Here is a 15040-nt window from a genome sequence, read left to right as displayed (position 1 = left end):
TGAATAATCGTTCAGCACGTACGTTTTTTCTCGTGAAAAATGTCCGCCCTGATATAGGTTTTTTCGACTGCGCTCATCAACGTTTTCTGTTAGTGATTATGATCCGGATATTCCACGGTTGAAGTAAACGTCGAAATTACGGTTTTCGGAAACGTAATGAAACAAGTATGAAAGAACGCAATTTAAATGTTAACGTAGACGTTTAATATATACCTGTTATAGCCACCATTTTTCGTGGTTCAAACACGTTTAATAAGCGTGTTCATTGGAAAATTTTTTTTATAATAATACACGTACTTAATGTGTGTTGATTTAACGTAAAAACGATATCCGTAAACAATTATTATACGTTTAATTGAATACACTTAATCGAATATCACGCGGTTCCGATAAACGTGTAACAACCAACTTGAGAATATGTTTTCGGTATAATTTTTCATGTACTATATTAATACACAAGCTGTTAAAAGCTTCTTGTATGGTCGATATGGACTTATCTCAGGGGTTAGATGATACAGCAACGCTCACATTCTTAGCTATTTCAGTAATGGTAACTTGCACCAATTAAATGATATTAATTATTTTACATCCACACCTATGTATTCTTATGAGAAATACAGGACAACTAAATGAGATAAAGCACACACCTTTGCGAAACATGATATATATTTATTATAAGGTACTTTCATCCAAGGCAACAATGACAATAGTTACATTGCACACGTATCGAAATATCCGCTTTAACAATGTATCCGAAACATTACAGTAGTTTTTTATATACCAGTTTGTCTGTATCGTTGATGCGGACATTTTATTATGCCAACGATGTGACTGTGTGAATGTTGACTGGGATGTATAAATGAACATACAGTCTTTTACATATACGCATACCTCAATTGTACAGATGTACTCACAAGAGTATAGAAGTATAGCAAATAGTAAAATTAAGTAAACATGAACAAACAAAAACTTATATCCGATACAAGAGGTTTGATAACAAATAAAACATGAAACAAAATAATCATACAATGATTATACCCTAACGAGGAAAATTGTTAACTTTCATCTCGGGACTAGGTAAAAAATCACAATCCTGACAAAGTAAAATAATAAAAAGTATTGGCACATTATTTCAACACAGAACACAGATGCTATAGAGGGCGTCTTCTAGGTACGCAGTACGCAAGTTTTAACCAATATTGGACCGCAGTTGGAGTATTAACTTTCCTGATATCACTGCTAATCCGTGAAACTTGACTGGGATGTAATATATACACAGTCTTTTACAAATACCTACATTGCATAGATATACTCACAAGAGTATAGTAGCTATAGCAATTGAATAGTAAACTTGAGTAAATATAAATAAACAAAAACTCGTATCCGATACAAGTAGTTTGATAACAAATGAAACATGAAACAAAATAATCATACAATGATTATACCTCAATAAGGAAAATCGTTATCTTTCATCTACTCCGGACTTGAGTATAGAAGTACAACATACAATCAACAGTACAGTAGTATTAGTAAATCTAAATACACAAAAACTTGTATAGAATACGAGTGGTTTGACAACGAATATAACACAAAACAACATAATTATACAATGGTTACACCTCAATGAGGAAAATCGTTAGCTTTCATCTCGGGACTAGGTAAAAAATCACAATCCTGACAAAGTAAAATAATAAAAAGTATTGGCACATTATTTCAAAAAAGAACACAGACGCTATAGAAAGCGTTGTCTAGGTACGCAGTACGCATAAGTTTTAATTATTATTCGACCGCAGCTGGAGCATTCACTTCCTCGATATCACTGCTAATCCGTCAAAGTTGACAGGGATGTAATATACACACAGTCTTTTACAAATACGTATACTTACATTGCATAGATATACTCACAAGAGTATAGTAGCTATAGCAAATAGTAAACTTACGTAAATATAAACAAACAAAAACTTGTATCCGATACGAGTACTTTGATAACAAATAAAACATGAAACAAAATAATCATACAATGATTGTACCTCAATGAGGAAAATCGTTATCTTTCATCTACTCCGGACTTGAGTATAGAAGTACAACATACAGTAAACTTAAGTAAATCTAAACAAACAAAAACTTGTATCGGATACGAGTGGTTTGACAACGAATGAAACATAAAACAAACTAATTATACAGTGGATACACCTCAATGAGGAAAATCGTTAGCTTTCTCTTGGGACTTGAAAAAAAATCACAATCCTGGCAGAGTGAGTTAGAAAAAGTATTGACACATTATTTCGAAAGAGAACACAGATACTATTGAAGGCGTCTTTTAGGTACGTAGGAGTATCGCGATCGAGCGAGTTTCAACCAATCTTTAACTGCAGCTGCAATATTCGCTTCCTTGATATCGCTTACTAATTCCTTACCATGGAAAGTAGCTTTAACAGCATCTGAAAAAAGGCAAAGTCACCAAAATGTGACATGAAAACTTTAACTGCAATAAATTTCAACAATACATAAATAAATATTATTAATGTATATCATTTACACTGTACGTACACTTGGTTTGTATATCAATGAAAGTTTTTGTTCTATATTTATTTGAGAGTACCCTATAAGTAAAGTCGAAATTTTTATGGAAATCAAATTATTTTTGAATTACCGTAAATAACTTGCATCACCAGTGTCTTTTGGAAAGCAATTTTATCTCTGCCAGCCCAATTGAACTGCATGGCTAATTCGTTTGTTAGTAATGACTTGAGAACAGCCAATACGCATTGACGGCCACTTGTGCCTCCAATAGAGGATAGTTTTTGTGTCTACAAAGAAATTCAGTAGTTACCCATCTCAATCAAGAAGTATTAGATATTCTGATATGACTTTTTATATGCTGAGACAGATTGCACATCAGATGTATTCCAGATTCTGGAATAATGAGCTCACTCAGACTAAATATTTGAAATAATATTCCCATTCATACTAAATTTTCATAACCGTGCATTCCATAAGCACTACTCACCAGGTATATTCGATGCTCATTCGATTTGAGAAGTTCTTCGAGGTTCGCAAATTCTTCCATTGTTTCAATTGGAAGCGTTGGAAATACCTCTGGCCTTTGTACGCTGTCCACGTTAGTTGCTTGCTGCCTCGATATGATTTTCCTCAGCACGAGTTGATTCTGGTCTACACAAGATTTTATACGTTCCAAATATTGTAGAGCTTTCTCGTCAATGGGCCTCAGTGGATTTCGGGATGCAACTACAGTTGCAGCTTCAGCTACCAAATTCGAGGTTGAGGCTAAAGTTTGTGACGTTGATAGGTCATATTCAGTTACCGACCTTGTCAAACTGTGGGCTGAAGGGCGAGCTGTCTCATTTACAGAAACGATAACAGGTGATGCATTGGATATGTTGAAATTCTGTCGTGGGTTCGAAGTGGGATGGTGTGTTGGTGGAGAATTTTCATCAACTGATGATGTATCATCTGCAGTATCTGAAGACGTCTCACGTTGACGCTTTACCTTCTTTTTTTTGCTCTTCTTGGATTTCTTTGTATGTTTACGCTTTTTGGATATATTTTCACGTACGACAGCTTCATCCTTGCCCTCTTCATCTTCATCATTGCTCTGCGACTCTCTTTCATAACAATGCCCTGTGGATTTCTTACTAATGGTGTAAACTGTGCCATCTTCCTCGGATGTACCGTGTTCTATGATGTGCGTCATCGTCTTTTGTAGTGCGTCGAAGCTTTCTGTTCAGGAAATATCAGTTATGAAATACATTGGTATATATATTATTAATTAAGAAATATCATCTTAACAACAAACCGCAGTGAAGAACAGTAACACCAAATGTGATACAAAAGACATGATACGAAATCGATAATTGATGGTCAATTAGAGATGAGCACGGCACAAAATTGAAATGAATATCATGTTGCTCGTTTTATGTGCCTTATAAATCATGCAACATATTGAACAAAATTAATTTAACAGCCTGAGACATGTAATTGTGTTTCATGTATTCATTTTGAAAACAAATATTATGCAATTTTTGATGAATGACTCACTATATACATATATATACACGAACATAAATTATGTACTTATCAGTATTATATTAATATCACTTTGAATATGAATGAATGAATAATATCAAATCAAAGAAGTAAGGAATATGGCATCAAGGATCAGTACTAGTGAATAAGTGTAAGCAATCACCTCCAGTATGCAGAACGTTGTGAACAGGATACTTGGGCCATGTTTTCTGATATATTGCCTTTGATTTGACTAATTTTAGGAAATGCTCCTCATTCTTCGTGCGTGGCCAGTAGCAGATGGTATTATTATCCACCAGCCACAAAACTGGCACTAATGCACATTCTCGCTTCTCGCCAACCACGAATTCAACAATGGCATACATCGTTTTACTGCCCTGAATACAAGTGTTGAAAGTATAAAATTTTATGTTTGGTGTTATAATCAGCTATGATTTGTAAGTGATGAGATCCACGACCTTTCATATTAACTGATTGTTAAATTTGATTAATGTATTAGAAATGATGAATTTTTGTAGAACACGGGCTAAATCAAAAAAAAGCTAACTTTTGGATTATCATTGCTTATATTCTTTCGTGTAATATCGGGATAACAGTAAAGCCATCTTTAAATGGGAAACAAATGCATTTGTGGGATATCTCACTTACAGAAAAAGACTTTGCACGATTAAAGCTTCTGAGAAAAAAAATTCCCAGTTTCGACGATTTTATAGGTTTTTTGTAAAAATCCCGCTTATATTTGAAAGGAGTACCCACTATTCTGTAGTCTCCATGAATATTAACAATCGATTTTACAACGAGTATTTCTTTACCACAGATCACTATATTATCCGGCTGTTTTATTGATATTTTGAATCTGCTAGTTTGCAATGACTGACATTCCTGCGAGTTGATTGAAGATTTGAATTTGGCAACATATTTTATTTGGGATCTAGTCTTACGTACGCAATTCAGTTCTGCGAGTCGATTACCTAATTGCTGCAGTGGAGACCGTTTTGACCGAATAAGACGCTTCAAATGGCCTAAATAATTTTCATATACAAAGCAACTGTATTCCTCTAGTGGGCCAAACCGTTTAACATCATCTATTACGTGCAGCAGAGAATGAACATTGTATACGACAAAGTGAGGTCCGTATAACTTAGCACCCTGAGCGACAAATTTTTTCAGTAACGCTTTCGCGATTTTACCGAACTTTGAAAACAACTTTGCATTTGACAGTATGTATACAGCGACAGACGACAGAAAATGCTTATACTTTTTTGAGCTTAGCACGTCTCGCACAAGAACCGGTCCGGAATATAACACGAAAAAGCGAAATTCTGTTGCTTTCCATCTTTTCAATTCTTTCAATTCTCGGGGCTTCCGAGGAAACTCCGCAGGAACATATCGAGCCAACTTTTTTATCAAACGTTCAAGAATCGATATAACTTGCTTGGATAATTTACTATCACGTGAACCCTCGACCCAATATTTGAGAATCAGTCTTTTTACAACTCCCAAATAGAATAAGTGCATGGGATCTAAAACAAATTGCGTCACTAGCCCTAGGTATAAACGTAAGAGAGGTGAGCGTCCTTTTATATGACGATTGTGTTTACGCGGCGAAAAAAAGTGACGATCTTTTCGCCTCCGAAATTTCTTACCAACAGGATAACAGAGCTTATTGCCAATACGAATAGCACATATCTTACATCTCTCACAAGCAGTCTTACCGGAATGACCTAAGCACATTTTCAACATAGATCTTGCAGGAGCATCGCACGCAAAAAGACGAACTTTCAAGACGTATTTTTTACCATTAAATTCAAATCCATTTTCGGTTAAATGTAATGTCTCTTGAATAAAATTTTCCAAATACAAAGATAACGGCATAGGTTTACCCATCCCATAAAAAACGGCAATTACAAACGGACTATCGTCGATCAAATTGACACTACGTCCCAAAATCGGCCAGAAAGACGTTCCGCTACCTTTGAAAACAGGAATACTATCGATATTAAAATCGACTTGCAATACATTTACAGGCTGTATTTCATTTTTAAGACCTCCTTCAAGTTTGCTCTTCAAACCATTCTCTAATCCGAAATAACACATTTCACCGTTTTCAAGATGTAACGTACTGGTGCAAGCTGGTGTTTGAAGGAGAGTTCTCGCAGTTATTGGTAAAACAGAGTGCATTGGTTTTAATAACACAAGAAATTGATCTATTGCGGTATGCGTAATGTTATTCATACATGCCCAGGTTCGTAAATTTTTAACAAAATCGCATTCATTATTACAACGTGATTCGTCACTTTCACAGCTCGAAACATTTTCAGAACTAAGTAATGATAATCCAACGCTTTCATTGTCACTAAAATAGCTATCTGACTACACTACTGTGATCATGATCCACGGTTTTTCTATTATCGTTATTTTCAACAACGCGAACAACATTATAATCATGACAAATAGCTGCACCTTCAGCTTCTTCGGTATACATAGCATTCCTATCCAAAAGGGTTTCATGAGATTCCGATGTTAAAATGTGTTTTTTCGCGATGTCATTGTTCGTGAGATCAAGAAACGCTCTATTTATATTTTCGGCTTTTTTCCGACGCAACTGTCTTTTGCTTAAGACTTTCAAATCAAGAGGCATATTATTATATAATGATCTGTACTTACATACACCAAACTAAATTTTTACGTTAAAATGTACCAGTCAGTCTCGTATTACATCCACTTATATTTGTGCGCCCCTGTGAACAATAGAAAGAAAAGAACGTTAATAATCAGCCTTCAGAAAATTCACCATACTTTTAGGCTGACAATGAACTCATTGTACAATCACATATATCTACAATCTACATATAATATCCCAATAATTCAACCAAAGTTCTATATATATATTCAATAACCGGTTACACAATGGTGGTAAAGTCGTGTGAATAAATTAAATTCAATTTTACGTCGAAAAGATGTTTGCACAATGACGAATTCAACGGCATTAAAACGTTTATGAAACCCTCAACAGTGTTTATTTATCCGGTAATTAATCCTCCGTCTGTACACTGGGTCTTTGAGGAAACTGTAGAAATTATGATCCTAAATTTCTCATGCATTTTTGGGAATATTACAATTTTGATGAACAAAAATTTTCAATCCCGAAAACTTTTAGATAATGTATAGTAGACATACTTTGAGAGGTAACCCCAAATTTGTTCTGATTTTGCAAAATCCTGAAAGATATGGAAAATCTGGCTGTTCCATAAAAGACCCCGTGCACAGACGGAAAGTGGGAAAAATAAGTTAATCGTAGGGTTAATTGCGTAATCCCGATAAAGATAAACCTCCCTAATCAGGGCAATTTCATTCTTTTGGTATGTCAATTTTTTTCAAGAAAACTTTCTAACATCTGAATATGAAAATTATTTGACATTTCACTAGAGATGTGAAACACTATCTCTGAAATTTTTTGGGAGAATTTCAAGAAACGTAAAGCACTGAAAAAGTTTGAGGTCAGCGAATCGAACTTGAAAGCATTACAGTATTGTAAAAAAAAAAAAAAAAAGCGGCTACCACACCATATCACGTTCATTGCTGAGTATTTACGTATAATATACGCAAATTTGATTAATGTAGAACCCAATAAACACACGTACGTTGAACAGACGTTTAAGAAACGTGACCGCTGTGGAACTGAAGTGGATGTCGATAAATTATTCGTGTCCCACACATCACTTAAATAAACGTATCTGTATATACGTAGAAAACACGTGAATATATGCCGGTGAATTCCGCATTGGACGCGGAATAGGCGTATAATTCACGGGAATTGTACGAATTTCATGAACTACAAGAATCCCGTATAACAGGCGGATATCGTACCTGAAAATACATAGTATTTAACACCTGTATTCTAGGTAGAATAATCTTTATGTGCCATTTCAACGTTCTCTCAACGTGTCTTGACAGGTCTATTATATATCATTTCAACCACTGTGTGTTTATTGGGAAAAGATGCAGCCACTAAATGATCGTTCATTCGTACATGATACGTATGTGTTAGCGATCTATTTCACTGGATAACCTTATAAAAGAAAAACGATGCCTGCACAAGTAAGAGTGAAGCTAACAATAAATATCTGCGGCTTCTATTTGCAATCAGTATATATTCCATACCATACACATGCTTCTTATAGCATTATCTACAAGCAATTCTATTGTGCCTACATCCTTTCGGCGACGTTCAAAAGCAAGTACGACGCAATCACAAAGTATTTGTTTCTTCTTTTTATTGTCAGGTTATTTACGCCTGTATTGTCATTTTCGTCTGTATTGAATCATCGTGATAAATTTTTCCAAATAGAAAATACATTTGTACTTACCAGCTTATCACTTTGCCGTCCGCACGATTCGTAAATATTTATTCGCTTGGCGCCGGCCGTTCTTGACATTATCGGGAGATTATAAATTGTTAAATTTTACTAATCTCTTTGATCACTTGTAACTTATTGTTACTTATTATATTGTAACTTATTGTTACCGAAACAAACACCAGCAGAAAGCTAAAGACACTACAGTGTTGTCACCGACCCCGAGCGATACTGTGCTCACAACACCACTGTGTTGTCGCCGGCCGTTGGCCAACAGTTTGCGCACGTCACCACTGTGGTGTCGCCGGACGGCAAAGTGTTATGAAGGCTCACATAAACACGGACGTGCACTGACCTCGGAAGTTGGTCAAATTAGACTGATTCACTGATCGCGTGAGCTGAGAGCCTTCGCGAACGGTGGTGGGGGGGCATTCTGGCGGGTCGTCCTCGGCTCTCAGCGTGCAGGAACCGTACGAGTTACAACACGCTAACCTAGCGAGCCAATCAGAGGCAGAAGAAGAGGCGCGAGTATTTCACGCTAGGACATTCTCGATTCTTCGCGACCGCTTGTCGTTTGACACATGCGCTCATTATACGTATATGTAACATCCATGGTACACGAGCTTCATCTACGGCCACTCGCTTTCCTAGCATGGGTTATTCCAATTTATACATTATGGTATAGGAAAACGTATGTTTTACAATTAATAAAGACGCCGCGAAGGGATGCACTTATATGCTCAACTACGTAATTTCTTGGTGACCTTTGTAAAAAAATCTGTTCATCGATTTTTCAACTTTTTTTCCTATGTTGGGGAATTAACAATAACACAAGGAAAAGAATTTGAAAAAATGGAGGTAACATATTGTTCTACCTTACAATATTACGTAGAATAAAATTATCACTTCTAGTGTTATGTCACCTGAATTTTTTCATATTTTTGATGATACTTACTAGTTTATCGAATGAAAAAAAAGATTGGAAATCGAATGACCAGTTGTTTACAAAATTTAAGGTAATCAGAAAAACGTGCTGAGGAGGATAACAAAACGTTGAATTTTAGTCACTGCTAACATGAGAAAAACTTGAATATAATGATTATAGTTCCAAATTCAAACATCGCAATATGTAAGTAAATGATGTAAAAGTTGATTCCTGCCCTCACTATGTTGAAAAGGGTAGTATTCTTGGATATGAAGGTCAGAAAGGTACGAAACAAATCTTGTTTACGTTTCGGCCCGAGTAGGTATATAATTCTGTGTATCGATATGACAAGTCTATGTACGACGTAATTTTCACGTATTACATGTGATCAGTAGATCAAAAGTGTATTGACTTAATTATTAAACAATTAATGAGAACATATTGGCAAGGTATGGTAACTATACGAAACGTTAAACTTGTGTTACTGGTGAAGGAATAAAATATGTATATTAGCTGTTCATGAGACTAGAAATATAATGGATTTTACCACACGTTTATACTACGGATCTCGCTTACCACAATAAAACGTTGATGATGGAACGCAGAAATTTTGTATTTTAATACCTACAAATATACCGATTTTTAACGAATTTAAATTGACAATTGAACTAGTAAACAAAACGTTGATTATTAGTCTAGAAACCGTTGTTTAAATGTTGTAGAAAAGCAGTGAATGAAACGTTAAACTTGTGTTACCGGTGAAGGAATAAAACATGTATATTAACTGTTCATAAGACGAGAAATATAAACGGTTTTACCACACGTTTATACTACGAATCTCGCTTACCACAACAAAACGTTGACGATGAAACGTAGAAAATTTGTATTTTAATATCTATAAATATACCGGTTTTTAACGAATTTAAATTAGCAATTGAACTAGTAAACAAAACGTTGATTATTAGTCTAGAAACCGTTGTTTAAATGTACGTGTAATGAAAATCGTATAATATTTGTGGAGAGACAACGATTAATATTTTACTGAAAAATTACCGTATATCGAACACGGTAATATTTTCTACCTATACCATAATTATACGACCTTAACGTTTCTTCAACCACATTTCAACCGGCTCATGTTTACTGGGTATCTAGTCGATCGTTTGCCGACTTTGTAAATTGTTAATGAATGTCAATCTCTCGTACTGGTTATAATTTATGGTAAATTCGTCGTATTATCTACCGGACTATCGTTACGTTGTTTTCTACCGATCGCAGTAAAGTTCTCTCGTTTCTAATTGACAGAATAATGATTTTCGTAGCGTCATTTGCAACTTGGGTAAGATCACGTCGCCCAGTGACGTGTAGTTTTAAGTCAATTCTTGCATTATATCGCATCTCCCGACCTACGTTCATTTTTCTCTGTTAACTACCGTCTCTCGTTTTAAAGCTACCGTTTACTGCTATTCTACCGAAATTATTGTGAACGACGATTGTTTATTCTATTAACTACCGCTGTCGATACCATTTTATTTGCCTGTCTCAACCATGTAAACTTCTCGACAATATATGATCAATTGACCTGTTCATTTTCCTTTTGACTGGAGTTTATTCTTTATTCTGTTATTTTCTTTAATTCTGAAATTACTGTTAGCTGCCTTGAATACCGCCACTCTACCGGGATGTACGCGTACGTACCTGAGCCTAGCCAGCCAAACAACGGGTTCTCTATTTATCTTTGTTGTACGGTTTTGTGTTATTTTTATTGATTTGTATTATTGTTTGAAAATCGACGCTAACGCGTCTGGCGCCCAACGTAATTGATTTTGTTATAGTTTGATATTGTTAATAAGTAGAGAATCGCGCCAAAGTGTCAACGGTAAGTCCTCATCCGAGGGTAACAGAATTTAGCGTTACAATATATATTGTAACGAGCACTTTTATTACTGCCCCACGTTGGGCGACATTTTGTAACGCGAGAATTTCGAGGGATAAAAAGATAATGTGCTCGGTTACCCTACGGCGCAGTCACTAACCTGAATAATTAGATAGAGAGAGAGGTAATAAGAGAGAAAGATACGATTGTTGGGCGCCAGACGCACATGCGTCAAAAATAGATAATTAGAGAAAAAGATAAAGGTAAAGGTAAAAGTAATAGGTAAAGGTAAGGTCAGGTTCTCCGACGGTTTTGCACAGTTTGCTCAGATAGACAAGATAATGGTAGAGGGGGGGGGGTCGAATCCAATAGATAAAATAAGAAACAGGTGAAGCAGGAATAGTATCAAATATATTAAGTAAGAAGCGATAAGTTTAATAACAAGCAAGTAGCTGAAGAGATTGAGATACAATTACGATAAATGCGATAATTAACAATATTTACAGCCAGAGAAAAGCTAAGCGAGAGATTTAACAAATAACGGAACGTTTTCCGAATAAGCGGGAAATATGCGCAAGCTCGCGATACTATGATTCGAGGTAATAACTAATACGGTTCTATAATGAATATGCAGAACGGAAAAGATATACTGTACTTAAATTAAGCATTATGCAAATAAACCATAAAATATGAGAAGCGATTATAAACACATGCGAAATACAACAATTGTAATAGTTATCACATTACCAGAATGATCAGAAATAGGCAGACAGGGAATTATGAATTACAAGGTAAATTCAAGCAACAGGTCAAGTAGAAAATTATCATAAAATATAGGTACTAACAGATAATACGTAGTCTCTAGTTTGCGGTAAGTGCGAGAGAAAGAGAGATAATATTCGGTACGATAAAAGGTAATTCAAGATAAGGCAAACAATATTCAAGATAATTGATATACAACGTACGGCAAACCAAATAGACTACGGACAACTACGATCAGCGATATTAGCGAAGAAAATAATGAAAAAGATGTTATGCGATACGGCACAATACTCCAATGTCAAATGAACGACGAGCGGGACCGCGCAGCGATGTAAGATCGCTCCCGCGGTACACTCACTAAGATACGATAATCAACGGTAATAGGTAAAGAGACAGATATGAACTAATCAGAGAAAATATAACGAAATAGCAATGCTCAATAGCTAAGATAAAAATTGATCCTTTAACGGAACGCGCTGCTAGACAGCGATATTAGACATTCAAATATTCCAGAAGAGAAAGACAATAAAATAAAGCAATAGTCACTACAATGCGTAAGTAATAGTCAACCAGTCGCGAAGTTGCTTGCAATAAGACAGAGAAAGGGACAAGATAAGAGATAAGAGAGAATAAGGTACGAGCCCAGGTGGCTCAAGCAGACCAACTGCAAGATAAAGAGAGAAAGAGTACGAGCCCAATTGGCTCAAGCAGACCAACTGCAAGGTAAAGAGAGAAAGAGATAAAGGCAAAGGTACGATATATTGCAAGTAATCTCGTGGCTTCACAAAATAGAAAAGGAACCTCACTTACGTAAAAGAAGATATAGCAGGTACTAGCGAATGCGGTACACAGAATTGGGCAGCAGAAATTACTTTCGTCATTTCATGACCCGTAAATTACAATTACTGTGAATAACTGTAATATTTAGTAACTAATTACAATTGCGGGAAATAATTATAAATTTTGATTTACCAATTACAGTTAGTATAAACAATTGCAATTTTATGATTATCAACTACAATTACTCGAAATAATTGTAATTTTTTTTTTGTCAATTAAAATTACTTGAAAAAATTGTAATTTTTTTGCTACTAATTACAATTACTTGGAACAATTGTGATTTTTCTGTTTGCCATTACAATTAATGGAAATGATTATGTTTTTTTTTCAAATTTCAATTGTTTTTCATAATTTATTTAAACAAATTACCTTTGGAAACGTAATGTCGAATTCTCAACATAATTTCGAATTCCGAAAACATCGGGAACTTCATGGAGCTTACATATTCACATTGACTGGTCAAGCAAATTATTTCAACAAATTAATTTTTCAAAGTAATGTGAAATCCTTGATCAGCAACCCAAAAAACTTTGGTAACCATAGCCCATTCACATATTGACTGTAAAAGACTCGTTCCGATCACACCATTTGAATACTCCAAAAAGGGAGTGAATTTATTTGACTATTTGTTATTATTTCACAGGAATAACGTTAGAGAAAAAAATTCAATTGGACCACATCGTGTGGTTTACAATTACTCAAAAGAATTTTAATAATGTCTGATTTAATTACAATCACTGAGGATAATTGAAATGATTTCTGATTAAATTCCAATCACTGAAAGTAATTTTGATAAACTTTGATTAAATTCAAATTACTCAATGTAATTTTAATGAAATCCAATTCAATTACAATTACTGGAAATAATTTCGATGGACTCTGAGTCAAATACAATTATCAAAAGTAATTTCACTGAACTCCGATTCAATTATTATTACTGAAAATAATTTTTAATGGAATTCAATGTCATTAAAAATTATCCTTAGTGATTTGTAATTGTTAATTTTTTATTACAATTTTGCCCAGCACTGGCGGTACAATAGCGAAAACTAATTCGATAGATAGCGATAATGGCACTGAAGATTACAATAGCACGTCTTGGTTAGTCAAAAACTGAACGTAGAGTGACGAGATGAGCGATGATCTTGATTTTCGTCGAGCTGCTGTCACGTGATTCTTCCTCAAATTCGCGGTATTCTAATTGGACCAGCAGGTCGCGTAGGTCTGGTCTACGGGTAGGCGGCGATAATCCCTCGCCGCTTGTTTTTCTTCTCCCTCGACGACAGGTATCGAGGTATCGGGACGTCGAAAGGTGGTCAGAGATGTTTTACTTCAGCTGTGCGGTATCGTTGGTGAGAGGGGAGGTCGTACTGCTCATGTGTTGCAATATTGAGGTGTGCGGCAATATTACGTCACCGGTCCTTTGGACTTGCGACCGACTGTAACTCACTCCTTGCTTTACTGGTACTCCCCGTTGTAGCTATTCCGTCGGTGCTGCATCCCGGCCCTCGCTCATTGAAGCCCTCATGCCGGAACGATCTGGTGGTGATGGCCCTCAACCCGGATCCCCACATTAGATCCACCAGATCCACGTGGTCAGCATATCATTAGCCTATTCCACGCCGCAGTCCTTCGATAGGATGGTTCGTGAAGAGAAAACCGTCCTCTATTTGATAGACAACGACTTAGTAGATGTAAGGGTCGGTTCAGCTCCAGACTGATAAGTATCGTCGACGGGAGGCTCTGTTGTGTTTTTGACGCACAGCCCTGTACGCCGCCTGACGATGCATCCGAGCGGTAGAAGCATTCATTCGTGGTTCGGCTCCTGGCCGATAAGTCTTAAACAGTCGGAGGTACTGTTTGTGCATCACGCACGACCCTATTCGTCAACTAGATAGGCATCCATCGGGAGTGGTTTCAGCGGTATTCGTTCGTCTGTAGTCGGTGGTGGTCGATGTTGAGCTGGTACGTGACCCCTGTCAGGCAGTGTCCTGGTATCTTGACGCGAAGGTCTCGCAGATGGTTCTCGTAGAGCGTTACAGAATTAGAAAATAGCATACAATTAGCTTAGTAAAGAGAATTCAACTTAAAGATAATTAGTCGTTCATTTTTGGAGTATTGGCCTCAGACGTGCTTTCGTTATTTTTAGCGATATCTGCACCTAGGGGAATGCGATAATTAAACAAAGTGACGGGGTACGAAATACCACGTCACAATATATATATATATACT

The 15040-nt window shown here is 36.0% G+C and overlaps 1 protein-coding gene across 2 annotated transcripts; it reads right to left on the bottom strand.

Moving 5' to 3' along the window:
• Positions 1–648: 648 nt before the first annotated feature.
• LOC124216716 (uncharacterized) lies at positions 649–8894 on the bottom strand. 2 transcript variants are annotated; one of them, XM_069135363.1, is made up of 6 exons: positions 8418–8893; positions 6715–6788; positions 4211–4424; positions 3011–3741; positions 2654–2810; positions 649–2441 (listed from the first exon to the last, which is right to left on the bottom strand). In XM_069135363.1, the coding sequence occupies exons 3-6, from the start codon at positions 4410–4412 to the stop codon at positions 2305–2307; spliced, it is 1227 nt and encodes a 408-aa protein (XP_068991464.1). In that variant the 5' UTR covers positions 4413–4424; positions 6715–6788; positions 8418–8893; the 3' UTR covers positions 649–2304. The 2 variants fall into 2 exon arrangements, with proteins under 2 accessions (XP_068991464.1, XP_068991465.1); XM_069135364.1 differs by lacking the exon at positions 4211–4424 and having other exon boundaries at positions 8418–8894.
• Positions 8895–15040: the final 6146 nt, after the last annotated feature.

Source organism: Neodiprion pinetum, chromosome 4 (genome assembly GCF_021155775.2).
Source record: "Neodiprion pinetum isolate iyNeoPine1 chromosome 4, iyNeoPine1.2, whole genome shotgun sequence".
Classification (NCBI taxonomy): Eukaryota; Metazoa; Arthropoda; class Insecta; order Hymenoptera; family Diprionidae; genus Neodiprion; species Neodiprion pinetum.
Note: the sequence above shows the minus strand (reverse complement) of the source record. Positions and strands in the feature narration are given on the sequence as shown.